General features: G+C 43.1%; 1 protein-coding gene across 4 annotated transcripts in view; it reads right to left on the bottom strand.

Moving 5' to 3' along the window:
* The window catches only part of Appl (amyloid-beta-like protein), a gene marked incomplete at its 3' end in the record, with an annotated part of 332,375 nt that extends 314,089 nt beyond the window's left edge, over positions 1 to 18,286 (bottom strand). For all 4 annotated transcript variants that reach the window (XM_076177690.1, XM_076177692.1, XM_076177691.1 and 1 more), the window contains 1 exon segment: positions 18,150 to 18,286. In XM_076177690.1, coding sequence (XP_076033805.1) covers positions 18,150 to 18,224 — 75 coding nt within the window.
* Between the last annotated feature and the right edge of the window lie 929 nt (positions 18,287 to 19,215).

The following is a 19,215-nucleotide window of genomic DNA, read 5'->3' as shown; positions in this document are numbered from 1 at the left end:
TATTCTCACCAATATATATATATATATGAAGTAGAAGGGCCAAAATATTGTTATATGTGCGTAACTCAAAACCGGCCATTGTGTCGCATGGGACAATTCTCCATGCGGGGCCTCATATACATACACACACACACACACATTCTGATAATTGAGTGACGAGGATGGAGTATGGGGGTTGAGGATAAGTTATGGGGGGGGGTTAGTAAGAGTGGAGGGGGTAGAGTGGAGTGGAGGGGGTAGAGTGGAGTGGAGGGGGTAGATTGGAGTGGAGAGGATGAGGGTCAAGCAAGCCAATCAAAAGAGTAGAAGAGCCCCTCCATCCCCCATCCCCGACATGCACAGCTTTGCAACAAAGAGCAAGATATTGCACGTGGAGGGGGGAGGAAGGGGGGTTTGACAAAGGCCAATGGATAAATAGATGAAAAAAGGCTAAAGACAAAGGAGAGGAGGACCCACGGGTAGAGATGCGTCACAAAGGCAGAGGCGGGATCAATGAGCCCAGGGAACAAAAAAACGCCCATCTCCTCCCCCCGCCCCATCCCGCTAAACCCGGTCAAACCCAACTAACCCACTCGCTGCTCACTCCATCTCTGGAGTTTCTTAGTGGTCTTCCTATCCCGACTTGTCGAGATGCACAAAGAACCCCCTCCCTTTAGAAAACCTCCCACCTCTACCCTTTCCCTCAAGGAACTTCCCTCCCTCCCTCCCCTCTCCCCCCAAGAAACCCCCTCCCTCCCATCTTGCTCCCCCCCAAAGAAACCCCTCTACTCCCCTCCCCCCCAAAGGACAGACCAACTCAGCAGAGGACCAAGACAGAAGACTCCTTCCACGCCTCCAAACGCCGGCATCCTCACCCGCAATGCAGCCCCCTCTTCCCCCCCCCACACTCCCCGCCGTCAGCCATCCCCCCCAGCCAACCGTGGCGCCAGGGAGCGATTAAGCGACCACAAATGGGGAGCATCTTCCTAGGAGCACCGCCCCCCTCCCACCCCACCCCTGCACACCACGTGGTCCTTTCCTTTTCCTCCCGGCTGTCGTCAGGTGATTTAATCATTGTGACATCAGGAGCACATACAAGGGCCGGCTTGTCCCCCACGACTCCCTGACCTACCGGGTGGTACGTTAGCCTGACTGTCGCCAAGTGATTTAATTCGTCTCTTGAGGTGACACAGAGCAGTCTCGGCCTTCCGAACCAAGTGACACTTTCCCTTTTATTCTGTCCTGACTGCCGCCAGGCGATTCCATTCGCCTCCATGCCATCCCCTTCCATTACCCCCATAGCGAGACACTTGCAACATTATATTATGGCTAAGACACAAAGATGCATTGTGCGATGCTGCGCGTTCTGACCGCGCGGTCCTCCACGCCCACATCGCCTCAAGGGATTGCCAGAATAAAATATGACAAGTAGGTCAATGCGTTAAGGGAGATGAAGCCATTGGGCTGGATCATAAAAGCCAGAAGTCGGGTTACAACAACTCTCACGAAAGCGAGTTTACGATCGTTCTCACAAAAAAAATTGAATTTACAATACTCACGATACTTCTACATGGAAGGTAATACGACCCCCTTCCCCCTTGCTTCAAAGGCCAAAGGTGACAACAACATCAACAACTTTAATGACACGAGAGCACAAGAGCCTGGATAATCCTGCATGGGGAAAAAAAGACCGCTTACGAAGACGACTATTAGTAAATAACTTAGGAAATGAATACACAATTTAATCTATGAAAATAAATACATTAATAAATGCAAAACAGATCAGCTTGTCATCACACCGGAGAGGGATGTAAGGTGTACATGTGTACGCGCACACACACACACACACGGAGCGATACCTCAGTCCTACAGGATAGGCTACCTATGCCTTGGTGATCAAGTGCGTACACTCATAACACTACCCATAATCACCACAACCACGACCACAACAACTACTACAATCACTACGACAACCACCACCACAACAACTACTACAATCACTACCACAACCACCACCACTACCACAATCACCACCACCACCACTACCCAGGCATCATCCGGAGTTGCAGGCAGTGCCTCGGCAGTGCTCAGTGGGCCCCCCTCGGTTAGGGCCATAAATCTGCGCCACAGGCCGAAGCGCTTCCCATTCATATTTATCGAGACGAGGTCGACACGTCTGACCTTGGAAGTCACGGCAGCCGCCCTGATCGACATCAACGCGGCTCCAGTCGATACCCTGAGGCTCTGGAACCTTCCCCCGTCCCCCGAAAGAGAGAAAGGAAGACGAGGGAGGGACCCGGACCTGAACAGTCTGCACTGATCGCGACCCCGTCCAAACTCGTAGCCCAGCTTTCAACTGATCAGTTATCTGGCGCCAAAAAGGATCTACAACATAGCAAAGGAGTTGGACTACAGAGTCCAGCTTTCCATAGTTTATTCTGGCCAACATATTGTATTGTTGTATACATTTCGAAGAAACCCAACTTGAGACTACTCTTTACTTCCAAGATTTTTTTTTTTTTTTTTTTTTTTGGGGGGGGGGGGGTCCAGTGGTCCTCAACCTCTGGACGGTGGACCCCTGTGGACCCACAGGGGTCCCATAAAACAAAATTATAATAAGAGTGGTTACCTGACGATTCTATTCAGTGTTGAAGCGATCCCCAGGAGACTAAAGGAACAGAAGTGCATAAGTTGTGGTGGACAAAGTAGAGAGGCAAGGAGAACCATTCCTGGCCACCGCGTAGTCCATGACCGAGCGCTTCCCGCAGAGGCAGTGCAGTGTGGCACAGTTCAACATTCACTTGGATGAACACTGGAACAGTTGGCCCTTATGGATGAGTCTTTGTCTTCTCATTGGTTTGCGTGTTTGGGAGTTTTTTTTTTTTTTTTCTTTTTCTACATTTGAACGCTCTATGGACTAAATGGTCTCCTGTCTGGGACGTTTTGACATTGTGACCCACTGACAAAAGCCCCCCAAACCAATCCTTCTAACCTCGCTTACCCAAGTTTCTCCCCCTCCCCCTCAGCCGAATACATCGCCTGATATTAGCCAGACCAAAGACTCCCAAGCTTGCCACCGTCTTCCAAGGGGCGGACAAAAGGCCACCGCAGTTGATGGGAATCACGCAGGGGAGCAAGTGATCATCATGGGGAGCAGCAATCAATAATAACCACCTCGGCAACCCGACTGTGAAATCGACACATCCTTGTCAACAATGCACGGCTATCAGTCGTCCCACGCTGTACGCCGGCTTAACAATACACACATATTCGCCCACACACACGCACACACACACACGCACGCACACACACGCGTACGTCTATGCACATAAACAATGCAAACACCACTCACACAACGCCTTACACACACACACGTACGATGCACATAAACAAAGCACACACCAGTCACACAAACGCCTTACACACACACACACACACAAACACACGTACGATGCACATAAACAAAGCACACACCAGTCACACAAACGCCTTACACACACACACACACACACACGTACGATGCACATAAACAAAGCACACACCACTCACACAAACGCCTTACATACACACACACACACATGGAAGTAACCATACAGAGCACGCACTACACACATTTTACATACATACATAAATAAATACACACACATACATAAACGCACACACACACATTATTAGTCACACAAGTACAGTTAAACCTTCTGGCGACAAATCCAATAAACAACTTCGGCGATGGCGAGGCTCAAAGCCGTAGGGCGACGGGCTTGATGCATAATCTTTTGTTACAAACGTGCAAACAACCTTGGCGACACCGCCTGTGATCAATAACCTTTGACGTCAGCACACGGACGATCATATCATTCGCCTCAAGTCTCTTGTAACTTTCCCTCGAGTGGAAAGAATCAGTAACGAGTACGCGATCAACAAGCTTTGGCGACAAGGAGACCATCAAAAACGTTTGGGGGACAAGGACACCATCAACTAGCCTTTATTCATAAGACTATCCTTAGCAACCTTAGTGGCGTTACTGGAGACATGCATCATGTCCTTTGCCTTTGGAAATCATGGACACGACAACAACCTTTGTGGTAAATGTAAACAACCTGTACCCGCAGTCTTTGACCAATAAATAATCCTTGGCGACAAGCATATTCCCCCGGTGACCTTGGCGACAAGCCCACGACAAATAAATCCTGGCGACACGCTCACAATAATTACGAAACATTCTGGCGACAAGCTTTAACAACCTTGGTGACAAGCCTACAATCAGTAACCAACGGCGACAAGTGTACTTCTAGTAATCTTGGGGGGCAAGCGCGTGATCAGTAACCTTGGCGACAAGCCCACGGTCAATACAAAGCCTCCTGCGACAAGCCCACTCTATCAACAGCAGCCTTGGCGACAAGCCCACCCTACTATCAGCAACCTTGGCGACAATCCCACGATCAATACAATATCCTTTGGCGACAAGCCCACCAGTAACCTTGGCGACAAGCCTACGACCAATAACCGAGGCACCATGGCACTCCCGATCAATAATCTTGAGACCGTGGCTTCTCTGATCGGTAACCTTAGCAACAGGAGGGGGACCCGACCTTGGCATTGGCACCGCGAGCAAGTCTTCGCCTTTTATGGCCCTCGAAGAGCCAAGCGGGAGTGCCACTGGGCCTTGGCACTTCAGACTCGAGGGTCGAGTCCTTTCCTGGCACTCTCGTGGCACTATGGCCACGCAGGATGCCGGAGGCGACCAAGGAGGCTTACAAACCAACGAAGACGTCTTGCCCAATCGCCTTTTTCTTAGACCAAGACCTTCCAACCCAATTTCCCCACAGACACCTTACTTATGATATGCTATTGTTTGACCCTCGAACTGTGATAATAACCAATACCCATAACATCATGGTTATTACAAATACCCTCAATAAAAATACAACGAATACTCCCTGGCTGCCAAGTAGAGCTATGTCTTAATTAACACAACCACTTTGAGAACTCGGAAAAAAAAAAAAAAAAAAATCCAGTGCTAAAGACTTGTTAACCATTTGTCCTGCGTGCCGCCTGACGATTTTATTCGACCAAGAAAGACAAAAAAAACTTATCGGATATTGCATACACAAACAACCCCCACAACCCCTCCTCCCGGCTCTTCTGTATCGGACTTGACCCCCCTCCCCCCCCGCCTCCCGCCCCCTGCCCCGAGATGCATTACAAAGACGACGACCGCCCCCCCCCCCTCGTCAACGAGATCGGGAAGGACTCCTCCAGGAGCGCTTCTGGAGTGGAGCGGACCCAGGGCGGCATTACTAAGGCCCGTACAAAGGGTCTTGATTAAGGACGAGCCATTCAACCGGGAGATTGCTCTTGCTACGACCGGGAACACTGTGACTACTGCTGATGGCGGAGTGGATAAGGTGGAGTGGGACGGCGCCGAGGCACACGGGAGGTGGATACACTAACACAGAAGGAGGTGGATGAGGGTGGGAAGTGGAATCGGTGCAAGAGGTCGAGGAGGAGGAGGAGGACGATGAGGCGAATGAGGAAGATGAACGGAGCAGGAAGAGTTAGAAGAGAGAGGAAATGAAGGAGGAAGAAGCGAGGGAGGTGGGAGGAAGACGAGGGAGATGAGTGAGTAGGTGTGAAAGGAGGAGGAGGAGGAGGAAGAGAAGGTTGAGTGGCAATTGTAATTTTGTTGCTGATTCACTATTACTTGCATACAAAGGGACAAAATGGTTCTGGAGCAAGGCAATGAAATTCAATGCTTGTACGTATGTACACGTGTACATATACATAGATGTATATAGCTATGTATGTATACATGTATGTCATGTATGTAGCTATGCATATATATATATATATATATATATATGTGTGTGTGTGTGTGTGTGTGTGTGTGTGTGTGTGTGTGTGTGTGTGTGTGTGTGTGTGTGTGTGTGTGTGTGTGTGTGTGTGATTTAAGAAGGAAATAGGCAAAATTGGTTTACTAATAGGGTGGTCGACGAATGGAATAGACTTAGTAACCATGTAGTAAGCACTGAAACTATCAGTTGTTTTAAGAAACGATTAGACAACTTTATGGATGGGGATGACAGGTGGTGATGGTTACGGAGCTGCCTAGTGTAGGCCTTACGGTCTCTTGCAGTCTCCTTTGTTCTTATGTTCTTATATATATGTACGTATGTATGCAAAAACAGACATGTATAAAAGTATGTATACGTGTATGTATACACACGTATTATGCAAGTACGTGTGCATGTATTATGTCCATTTATGCATACACACTATGTTCCTTCGACAACCCCCACCCCCGTGACAACAGCTTCACAAAGAAACCACCGATTCCTCGTTGAACGCATTTAGAGGTCACTTCACCTAAGGCCATGGCCAGGGTGGTGCCTCTCTCTCTCTCTCTCTGCTGTCCCTCTCTCACCCCTTGACATTAAGCAGTCGAGCCGCCTTGACTATTTTGGTAGCAAAGGATGGCTCTCGTCTCAAAACTAATTTCCCAAACCCGAACGAAACACACAACTATAACTCTTACAAGCTTTCCATATATGGCTGGTATTCCCGTACTCTCTCGCCAGCCGGAAGCGACTTTAACATGTTTATTCTGGTTCCCCCCGGGCGACCTTATCCAAAGAAAATCATAATAACGCTAACCTTGCCATAGCTGATTAGTCATATATATATATATATATATAGATATATATATATATATATATATATATATATATATAGATATAATCAACCACAATACACTAATTCTAAGCCATCAACATCGAGTGACTCGAGGAGGTCAACATGCAGAAATTGAAACGTGGTACGGCCAAGGTCTCGAAAAAATGTACATCTGTTCAGTGGGACCCATTCAGTGGTGTACATTATATATATATATATATATATATATATATATATATATATATATATATACACACACATTTAAAACATGAACTAAAGCGCTTTTGTATAACCACATTCAAAATGCATTTATAAGAATGGAGGAGCTTCACACAGCCCTTTTGGTGCCCACAAGACCAATTATGATTGTGTGGTGTAGGATGCAAGGAGGTAGTCACCCCGCCCCACCCCCACCCTCTCCCCAGTCTTCCTCTGCCCTCAGAGGATTCCATCACCCTGCGGATTAGGGGGTGGAGCGTCCGCCCCTAAAGCAAACCAAGGTTAACCCCCTGTAGCGAGTTTCGCCCAGGGTGACTGTAGACAAATTTAATCTCACCCGTACCCCCCGGGGGGCAGGTAGGGGGGGGGGGATTATATTGAGGAAGAGAATGCGTCCTCCAAGACTTCCCCCATGCCCTCTCCCCGGCCACTCAGCCGAACGAGACCGACCGGCGTCAGCCAGAACTAAATACATAAAGTGCGTCTTAGAACCAGCCATTCTTCCTGGGCGGTGCCTCAAGACCAGGATTCAATCGAAGCAGACCCACATTTCTAGAGAGGTAAAGCTTCTAGAATATATTTCCTGGTTCCTTTCAACAGTGCATTCCTAGAATCTTCAACATCGCGAACCCGGTTTCCAATTAATCGAAATTTTCCAAATATTTTTCTAATCAACTTTCTAGATTCACCAAAACAGATCAGAGCTCTTCTCTTTCCCACTGTGGCACACTTTAAGCACTGCTTCTGGCTAAAACCAAAGACATCTTGATCAAATCGTCAAAAGTTAACCATAACAAAAAATGTACACTATCGTACACAGCACTATATGATACATCATAGTGTATACAGTATCATGCATATAACATAACTAATATAGTATACTACTGTATACATGAAAGGTTATCGAATGGATTCACTTGCTCCAAGTCAGAGGAAAATGACTGGTGGTGATAGTAGTGATAATAATAGTGGTGGTGGTGCTAGTGGTATCACCAGTATATAGTGGTGGCAGTGACGGTGCAAAGTAGTGACAACAGTGGTGATAATAATGACGGGAGGGGGGGGGAGGGGGGGACCGTTCCGAAACAACACAACCTCAACCAAGCGGGAACACCACCCCAACCCCAAATCGAGCCAACACCCCATGAAGGCCCGAGACCTCAATGCCAACCCCAAAACCTCAATACCCAACACGAGCACCGCCAGCAAGAAGGCAGACCCGCCTGCCTCGGTCCCTTCTCCTCCAGACCCTGAACGAGAAACTCGTTTGACGACCTTCCAGACAGATCTGCTTAAACCTGTCTACAGAAAAAAGTTCCAGCTCAAGCCTGTCTACGGATGATAAGGGTAACGCAAACCCGCCTGCGAAAAAAAGGACCAGCAACTTGTCTACGACGAAAGGGTAACTTAATTAAGCAGGCGAAAAACATCGAGAAGAACCTAGATCAGTTCACAAAGACCAGCTCAAATCAGGCTAAACAAACTCAAATAAATCTACGAAAACCAAACAGCCCAGCTTAAATCTGCCTCCGAAATACCAAACGGAGCAACTTACGCGTATCTATGGAAAACAACCCAGACCAGCTTACACCCGCCTACCAAAAAAGAACCGCCACCTGATTACAGTAAAAAAAAAAAAAAAAAAAAAAAGGACAGCTGCAGTAAACAAACGCCACCATTCCAGCCAGGATATCTGTCCCCAACTGAGGGTAACCATCTGGAGAACACACAACCAGCTGGCGCCAAAGAAATCTCCACTAAACCGAATCGTTCTTCCTGAAAGCAGAACAAAACATATGAACGGCGCCAACGCATCGCAGGCGTTCAACCGTCATATAACCGTTTCAACCGTCTTAACCGCCACGCGTCCCATTGGGTATACAGCCACAGAGCTTGCGATCAACAACGCACAGCAAGTCACAAAAACCTCATCTGAATAGAATCACCAGGCGGCTGTCACCTGACAACATACCAAGGACACTGTAACACAAAGGTGGAATGGGGGTGAATAGGATGGGGGGAGGGGAGTGGGGGCAATCATCTCTTACACAATGACTTGCAACATCCGAGCCCGTATGATGCCTCCAGGTCCGTTAGGGGGGAATACCGGAACCCTGAAATAGCTTATCCTCCCAAAAGCCACACGATTTCGTTCAGCTCAAGAAACCCCCACTGGGACATTGAGAACCATCCCCTCCATCAAACCATAACTCTGGTCCGTAGGGGTAGCATTAAAGTCCTTGTGTACCGACTCCATCTGCCGTGATAGCAACTTCAAAGATATACAAAGTCACCTACTATTAAATAAATAAATAGTTGCATATTTGAATTCAAAGTAGCATTCCACACAACCGTAATTCTTACAGTTGAGCTGAAATTAATATTTACTTTTCATTTTAGTCCTAGACAACACATTGCCCAAACACGCAAGCTGTATTACATACATTCCCTGTGCAACCACATAAATACACAACACATCACATGTAACACATGGGTGTTACACTTACACGCACACACAAACAGCTTGCTGGTATAGTGGCTAGCGTCTTGGCTTCTCAAGCTGTAGATCCGAGATCGAGCTAACACTACAAGCTGTTACCCCTTTATGCAAGTGTGTGTGTGTGTGTGTGTGTGTGTGTGTGTGTGTGTGTGTGTGTGTGTACAGTCCATAAATCGATATACACACAAATTCGGGGTTCTCATTGGAAAGGGTAATAGTTGTCGATCATATGTCTAGCACATGATCCAAGAACACGGTGACAGACAAACACACACACATGTATTGTCTGTCTTATCTCATAACATTTCCTGTATGATCTCTTTTGTGTAGATAGGGAAGCACCATCTGAATATCCCACTTTAATTGCGCAGTAGTGCGATTAGATAAATAGTATGTTTGTTTATATGACAATGAAGACATAAAACTGTGAGATACTGATTTGTACACCCGTTAAGTAGCGTGCATTGTTTACAGTTCGTTTTCTTCCCGCGCGCTAACGCGATCCATCTATTCAAATCAAGACTGACGACTTGGCTCGATGTAGGCACTTTCATACGACTCTTTCATCAACTGTATTTGCCCTTCACTTGAGTATCATTACTGTCTTTTTACCTAACAGCACTACATTATATATATATATATATATATTATATTATATATATATATATATATATATATATATATATATATATAAATTTTTTAATAGGCCACCACCAAATTTGAAATTTACTTGGGTTGCCACTCGATTTACAATTTTCAAATATCCATCATAGAAATAAATTTATTTCAACCCATTATTGTCATGAATACAAATTTCATTATGATAATTGGGAATCAAGGATATATACCAAGATTGGAACCGTATATGAACTTAGAGGCTAAATATTGAAAAGTTGACAGGACCTAAAGAACGTTCCTTTCCTGTATACTACAAGTCAAATGGGTAAAAACAAGTCCAGAAATTGACAATAGTTGTCCTCCCAAAGTACCAGCATGCTGACAAGTTTTGGAGTTGGATAACAAGATGTTCTCCAGCACACGTCTTCTAAAGGATCAACAAATGCAGACAAGCATCCCTGTTCACCATTTCACCCTCACATCTAATTTGATTGATGAAAACAATGGCAACGTCCAAATGGATGCACGATGAGCAAGGGAGTCTTGCTCTACACTGAATGAAATTGCCTGGCTTCAGCCACAACAAAATTGACAAAAAATTCTGCCATTACAGCAAAGATCTTCAACATCCTGTGTTATGCTGAATAAATCTGATTAGCCAGAACAATATCTATGAAGGTGAAAATAAAAATGCCATGGCATCTACAAAATTTGAACAAAGTCAAAAAAGAAAATATAGTCAGAATTTAAAAGGAGTGAGAAACTTGTAACTGGATATGCATTGTGAATGGACACTGTAAATAATTCATATAAAAACTAACAAAGATAAAGATACATAATACTGTACGACTCAATATTACAATCTAACATGAAACTAAATTTCCTTTTATGACTTTACTGCTCATGTTCACAAACTCCTGGATTATAACATATCCTAATTAACCTATGATAGCAACTGTCTGTATTCTGGCTCAAGTTACGTAATTGTAGGTATGACTAAAGGGGGTTGATGAAAGCAGATGCCTCATCCTAAGTATGGGTCTTGCAAAGAGTTCAAGGAAATGACCTCATAGTAGCTAAAACAAAGTTGGTCAAGTACACCATCTCGTTGAAGGCAAAGTTATCAACATGAGAGTAAGACAAATGTAATTAGGCTGAATTAGGATGGAAAATGAGATGTGTACAATGGAGTTTGGAGTAGAGAGGGAGAGAAAAATAAAGAGCAAGGGTATACAATCTGGAGGCACTCAGGGAGAACACATCTTTCATTCAGACTCTAATGAGAAATCAAATGGGAGGGGGAAAGCCAGGACTAATTCCCTCACCCTTCATGTGATGAGAAAGTAAACATATGGACATTTGCCTTCTCTTACCCCTGTCCTTCCACGTCTCTGCCCCTTTAAGATTTCTGTAACATCTCCCTTATTTTTCTTCCCCCTCCAGCCTTCCCTCCCATGTCTCTTCTCATGTTTCAATCTCTCTCTCACAGCTTGCTGATGTAGTGGGTAGCATCATGATCTCGTACACAAGATTCTGACATCAAATTCAAACATGGGGATGTGTGTATGTGTCTATCTAATTGTAGTATACAGGAAAGGGGCAACACTTGTTGAGTCCCATCCTCTACTTTCAATTTATCATACCTAGCTTGTGTGTGTTGTTAACTTTTGTTGGCATAGTAAATGATTTTAACTTTCAAATTAGATCTCAAATACCCGGTATCAAGACATGTTTCTTGTGCAATACCATTAAATTTAAATTTGTGCAGATGAAGTAAAAATTTGTTGTGTCTCACATGCAAGTGAAAAAAGGACAAGCTATTGAGGTGAAACTTTCATTTATCTGTAATTACCAAATAGTTTTGAACATGCCTTTTAGATAAACAGTTCTTTTTTGGATACAGCAATTCAACTAAAACTAATTAAACAAGTACAAATATCCATAAAAAAGCACACAAGCCAATGGAAACAATCTAAAAGCAGCAATTGAGAACATAAACGAGAAACAGGATAAAAGTAGTGTGCAACTTCACTGCAATAACAGGCACATGTACTGTTCAATTACCAAATCAATCAATCTATCTGTTGCCCCACATCTCTCTTGCAGGAGACCCAGGTATCCAGCAACAGCCACTGGTTTGGCCCACAAGCCATTGAAGGCAGAGATATTGTCTGGGTAGGGCGAGACTGGGGGCAGTGCAGAGTAAGGTGTTCTGTGTACTTTGTGTGGTGATTGCATTGAGGACAGTTTGAATCCATGGCCAGGCCTACTCACTGTTGGTACCTTTTCAATGACCAAAGAACAGTCTTCTTTTACAAATACTGCTATATTTCTGCTAATATTTAAGCCTAATGAATGAGGAATTTACAATATACATATGGGAACAACAATGGGTCTCTACTTTTGGTAGCCCTGTAAGATGAATGTCAGTAATTTTTGTTTATTTCCAAATCCAATCAACACCCTTATCTTCATTTGGAGCTATAGGAATGCCTTTCAGACTGGGCCCCACGATATCTCTTTTAATATTTTTACCACCTTTCCTCCACTCTCCTCACATAAAGAGAGCTGACATCCAGCAATTACTTCCCTGCTCCACCCAATGACAAACAGACCTTTGGCACCAATACAAGGACAAGAGCCCAATATTTTCCAGAAAGAGCTACTGAAGGGCCATGGGACCACTACTAGTTACAGTGGAGCTGCAGGTTTCTAGTCAAAAGCACTAAGGGCAATAATTACTATTACTGTACCCTACACATAGACAAAACTAGTGGTAAATTGTTTGCACACACTGTATTCAAGCAGGCCAAGTTGCAACTAAAGACTTGTCAAGGGTGGGTGTTTCCTTGCCACTGCATAAAGCCTTCAAGGATTGATGTTAAAACAAGATATGGAAAAGTAGAAAAAAAATTGTAAAAACCAGATCAGCATTAGTTTTAAGCAGACCATCTATACTTGTTTTAACAAATTGACTCACTGCCCGGAGGATGTCATGAAAGCATCCTATATGCCGTATGTCCTACATTTTTGTAATTGCATTTCTGCTTCCATTATATTCAGAACCTCTCTTCCTCTACTCCCACATACTAATACCTACATTCAATCTCATATCTCCAAAATATTTTCTTCCATCAAATTTACTTTTATTTTTCATATCAGTGCTACCTTGTATGAATGCCCACCTTCACTACAACACTTCTAATTTAAAAAATATTCAGTTCTCCTCAAGCTATATGTACTAAACAGTTTATTAACATCATTTTTACACTTTTTTCCATCCCAAGTATTCACAATTCACTCCCATATAGCATTACTGGTCTCCATAATACTTTCAAAAGCTATTTCTACTTTTAATGCCACTCCTTCCCATCCTCACAACTCTACTCATTCACATTTAGTATCATCTACCTTCTGTATCTAAAAAAATTCACCGACACATAAATGTCAGTTTCACCACTATTAGCTTAGTGGGTGCATGGGCAAACACAACTTCTACGTGGTTTCATCCATCTCTATCCCCCCTTAAACACACACCATCTACAACTGATTTCCCATTGAATTAGGTTGCTTACCCAGCCATCATCACTGGTAAGTACACCCAACCCCCAAAGTCAACTGGAGAAGGACTGAACCAGTTCCCCTGCCCATGTTGAAAGTAAACAGGACAATGATAACCACTGTCACTCAAAGTTACCCAGACTGGAAGCCTGCAACTCAGGCCCCGCCAAAGATCTCTCCAGGAAGATATGCTGGACTGCTGTCTGTTCCGTAGTGTTAGTGTTTCTGTTGTTGGCTGGTAGGTTGAGAAGGGAAGGGGTTGTCAACTGTCAGTTTTCCTTGTGTGGGAAGAAGGAAAAAGAAACTACAAAGAAAAAGATGAGTGTTTTGTTCAACAAAGCACCACTACAGGAAGAAGAGGGAGAAGAACCAACCAATTAAAAGTCAAATACTCTTTACATACAGAGTGAAATAGCCTAAATTCATAGAAGTGAGAAAGTATTCTTAGGACATGTTCCAAGGTCACAAGTGCATGGCAAGTTTGTGTATACACATGAGAAGTGTAAACACACAGAATCACATGCTCTTCTCATAATAAGAGGCATAATAAAATTTCAGAATAATGATGAACTTCAGTGAAACACCAGGCAGAAAAAAAGTTCATATTATACATAGAACAAAATGTGGTCCACCTATCTAACCTGGTATGGGACCAACAATAGGAGCCTGCACATGTGGTCCTATGAGATGGGCATTAAGGAGAATCTTCTCCCGACTATTCATCAATAAATCCCATATGCTATTCCATCAGGGAGTGGCAATGACTGGACCCAAGATCTCTTTATCGACTTTTTTCCATCTTTTTTTTTTCACACAAGGACAACTGACAATCAGTGAGTGCTCCCCACCACCACCATCTTCCTCATACCAGCTACTGACAAAGAGACACGCGCTTATATGCACAACAGTCCAACATTTCCTTATGGGAAGGCCCAGGGTGCTAAAAGGTTTTCAGTCAGTGAAACTCAAGACAACAATTAATGTCGGATAGGCATGAATCCATTTGGGAGTGGTATCATGTCATGTTTCCTCTGACTAATGCTTACCTATACCATAGTAGGAAAACACCAGAAGACTAAGACTCTAACTAACAATAATAAAAAATTGGAAAATATAACTGCAGGATCAGTACAGAGAGAGAAATAAAATACAACTATATCAAATTACTACACATAATGTAAAATAACAAAAGCATGCTGATCCACAAGAGGAAAGAAATAGAATAAAATAAATTATGCTAAGAAATCTCATTATCATACAACTATGCTAATCTACTCCAAAAAATTCATAAACTATTTCAATCTATTGTTACCCTTTACATTTTTATCTAACTATACTCCTATTATGCAAGCGATAAAAACTTCTTTCGCTGTTGAGTTCAGGCTTGTAATTCCGAAAACTTCAATAATATGATAATAGACTATCTAAATATACATCCCAGATAATTTGATTCAGTTATGGGAAAGCCTCTTGATTATTTGATTCATCCTAATGGCAGATGATTCATCATGATCGCGGGGAGATTTTGACCAGAACGAGACCTTGACCATAGAACCTTGATTTTACCCAAATCTTCCCCTCAGCTGAATAAAATCAGCTGTCACTACCCTGAATATAAATAAACATATGCAATCATTGCAAAGGGAGGAACTCTTGTGCTTGGATAGTGTCCTCTTTTGAGACAAAATTTTCCCTAAGTTAAGCTTATATATTGTCAATGAGTCAGCTTTGGGAGACAGAACAATCACATTACATAAGGTTGATTTTTCAATGTCTTTAGCAAAGAATGAAACTTTAAACCCAATTTCCATAAAATTCAATGAGGGACATCCCCAGGCTGATTAGCATTGTTGCCAGATTTTTTTTCTAATCAATTAACCTTTTCAGTTGTAAGAATGCAATTTTTAGATATTGGTCTAGGTAATACCAGATGATTTCAGTCAGCCAAGGTGCACACTAAGGATAAATCTGGACACTTTTTTCTATAAAATTTATCCCCGCACTGTATAACATCAAACATAGGCCAAAATTATGTGTACATTTAATTACCAGGTTATCAAGTATAAGCCATGTGTACTTAGGTGTTTTTTTTTTTCTTTTACAGTTCATGAGATTTTGCCTACTCTTGCCCATCTTTCCCTCCAGTGCTGATGGTTCTGAAGTCTCCAATCTCCAAGTGAAGCTCTGAGGATCCAAAACCCACCCTGAACTTCACCCTATCCAAGATTTGAAACACCTTTTCACCATGTGTGTGCCGAACATTCAAAACTTCAATTTGGTGATGTAAGGCTACTCTGCATTATTTTGTTCTGGCAGTTTTATTCAAACTTGAGTCTTGACTGATTGACTGAAAAACCCATTCTGTCATAGAACCTGAACACTTGATACCCAGAATATCTGCAAAGGAAATTATTGGGTTGAAAATGCTTACTTCTATTTCCAATGTATAAACATTCTTCAACAACTTTACAGTATTTTATGGCCTCGTTTGTCCTAGTTGCCAGCGTTTAAATCTACTCAGTTGAAGGAATTATCCTGTACCCATCTTGATATCTGTATCTAGATCTTAGTGTTTATTTTCTGCCCTCCCCACAAGATTCCCAATTAATCCTTTTGCTATAATGGCTTTATTCTGGCTGTTCTTAAGCAATTTTAACAAGGCAAGGGGGAACTTCCTCATAGCTATTACGAGATACTTGATCTTGAAAGTTCCAGCCTCCAGCTGCTAACCACACACAGATCCTTGTCATTAATGTACTTCTAATACTACCAACTCTCTCTTCAACAGTATCTACACATTTCTATTAAACTTGAACTTAGTATATTTTTTGCTGTTTCATTATATATATATATATATAATCATATATCTTTCCACACAACTCTACTCCAGAATGACAAGCAATTTGCTAGTTATTGTAGGAAAAAAGAACCATAATACATCATGGGTAAATATCCCAAAAAGTGGGAAATATTTAGAATATATCAAGTTTGAATATGTAGTTACAGAATTTTTGTGACAAGACTAAATTTTTTAACTGGTTATGTAATATAATCAACCTTTTCAGTGAAACATTCAACTTGCCCACTCTGGTTGCTGACAATTTCATTCACAATTATGAAATTCTTCCAAAGCTGATGGGTTAGGCTACCCATTTCAACTATCATATATATACTTTGGCTCAAATTGAATTATGCTGAAATCTTTCACATAGTCATTTAGTTGAAAGAATGCAAGACTGACGAGCCAGGCAGCATAACAATGCACAAGTTGAAGCCTTGGAAGTGCATACAACCCTCTTCTTCACTATGCTGCTGCTGTGGTTTAGCTCGCTGTGTTAACTCACATGGTGCACAGTCAATAATACAACCAAGCTTAACCAACACCTAGATAGCAATTATGTGCCTTTCTAGTATGCATATAATTTTTTGCGAGCATACAAATTATTATCAATATATCACTGTTCCCTGGGGCAATGGACTTTTTACATCAGTTTTTCATACAGCTGAACATGCTGATAACTAGGCCAGCAATTAATAAATATACAAATTAAGTGGAAACAACTTTACAATGTAGGTTGTGCTAATCTTGTTACAAAGATAAATGACTCAAACCAAATCATATTTGATTAACTGGTGTATGGAACAAAGCTCTCATCAGTTGTGAACCCAGTAACAAATATACAAACTCTAGCAGAACAAAAAATCGCCCACCAATTAAAAACTGTTTATGGAAAAACTACACACTGAGCACACGCAAGTCTAAAAAAAATTCAGTGCCACAACTTGCTACGAATTTGAATCTGCGTTGCCCCCAGGTCCCTCACTCAGCAAATTTAAATTACCACGCACACGAAAAACTCCACTTTTACTCAAAACTATCCCCTTTTTAACATGTAAATTGTGTATGAAGCTCTGCATGTTATACCATGTACCCCAAGTCTCCCCCCTTTTCCATTCTCGCCCCATACGGAAAAAACCACACCCAGGCAGCGGCGACGTCACTGGAGGAGAGAGTAAACATGTCATCGAAATACGTCGCCCCTGTCCAACACAGGTGAGATGTGAACTGGCGAGTTATGTAAACAAACACTGCTATGGCACATGGCAAAGCAATGGCAACCTGTCGGCACGTCCCAGCAACGTAGTCCTCGAGCATCAGTAAGCCCAGCCCGCTGTACGGGCGATGAATATTGAAAGGCCCTCGCGAAGTCGGCACCTTCCTACCTATCCATCCATCCATACCCGAACCCAACCTTGGCGTTCCCATGGCAAGAGCGCGTTCGAAGGCGAGTCAAAGACTCTGGCTTAGGATTAGGTTAAGGCGTGACCCCCGAACTCCAAGTGCGTTTCAAACTTTCTCAAGCAGATTTAACGATTAAATAATGCTGTGAAGTCTTTCAAGCTTATTCAGATAACACTAACATTACGATTTCGACGACGGAAAGTGTATGTTACGACGTCAGATATAAGTTGCCTCTGAGTAGTAATGCAAGGAGCAGAATCGATGGACCAGCCCGCCCTGATACACCAAAACAACAGCAAATGGCTCGTGTTTCACTATATTTCAAGATCCACACGCAACACTGGTAAATTCACTTACCTCAACATATCCACTGGCATGCACCGTAACTAGCAAAAGCGACGAAAGTAGGGAATATACCAAATACTTCATCATTTTTGTACTGTTTCAGAGGACGCTCCCTCTATCGTCCGTCCCCTCCCACTTCAAGAACGACACTGGCGTGAGTAGTGTTGGAACGGTTCCATTCTCGGGCGCATTCGCTGCGCAGTCTTCTGAAAGCTTCCTGCCCCTCTATCGATTATCTATTGCAGAGCATTTGGCAAGTTTCATGTTATATCTAGAATAGAATAATGAACAAGAATAAAAGAGCAAAGTCATCGGAACACGAATACGAATATCTTACTATGCGAGGATATTTTGTAAATGATTTTTTATATATATATATATAGCCAGCCAACTTTCTCAGACGCACATCTAGGCCTATACATTTTAATGTCGACTGTTTTGAGAATTCTTGCCACGCATTGCTCCTAACTTCAAAATCTGAACTCGCATAAAAAGGACAACCAAGCACCAATTTCGGTTGTACATTACGATATCTCACCCGCCCTCCCCCCCCCCCAAAAAAAAAAAAACTTGCATGAGATGGAATAATTTAAATATTGGAGTGGTATCAACAATTCAAATTAGCCAAGTACAGAGGCATCCGGCGTGGCCAGAGGCTGGGCGACAGGATTTTGATAAGGAAAGTATCCGCATCACATACGAGCAAACTTGCACGTTGATCGAGGACGATCACAAAATCCTAAGTACATTATCAGGCGTATCGGGGGGTGGAGAATGAGACCGGATATAAACGCAAATACTCTGAAGCAGGATGATAATGCGTTGTTGATGAGGTTGCTCGGGATGTCCGTTGATGCATGCATGCATGCTGATGGGGGGGGGGGGCAAGGGGGGATGGGGGGAGGGGAGGGAGCACAACTCGGTCGAGTGGGAGGGACAAATAAGGTTAACAGGGGATCATAAATCAAGGCGCATCACGAAACACAGGCGAGGGTGTTATCAACAGGGACTCGAGTGTCCATAACACAGCAATGCAGTTCAGGTTTGTGAATAATAAAAAAAATCATTTCAGTTTTCA

This window comes from Oratosquilla oratoria, chromosome 40 (assembly GCF_046742065.1).
Source record: "Oratosquilla oratoria isolate Oo_2021 chromosome 40, ASM4674206v1, whole genome shotgun sequence".
Classification (NCBI taxonomy): domain Eukaryota; kingdom Metazoa; phylum Arthropoda; class Malacostraca; order Stomatopoda; family Squillidae; genus Oratosquilla; species Oratosquilla oratoria.
The sequence above is the reverse complement of the archived record's forward strand: the minus strand, read 5'-3'. Positions and strand labels throughout refer to the sequence as shown.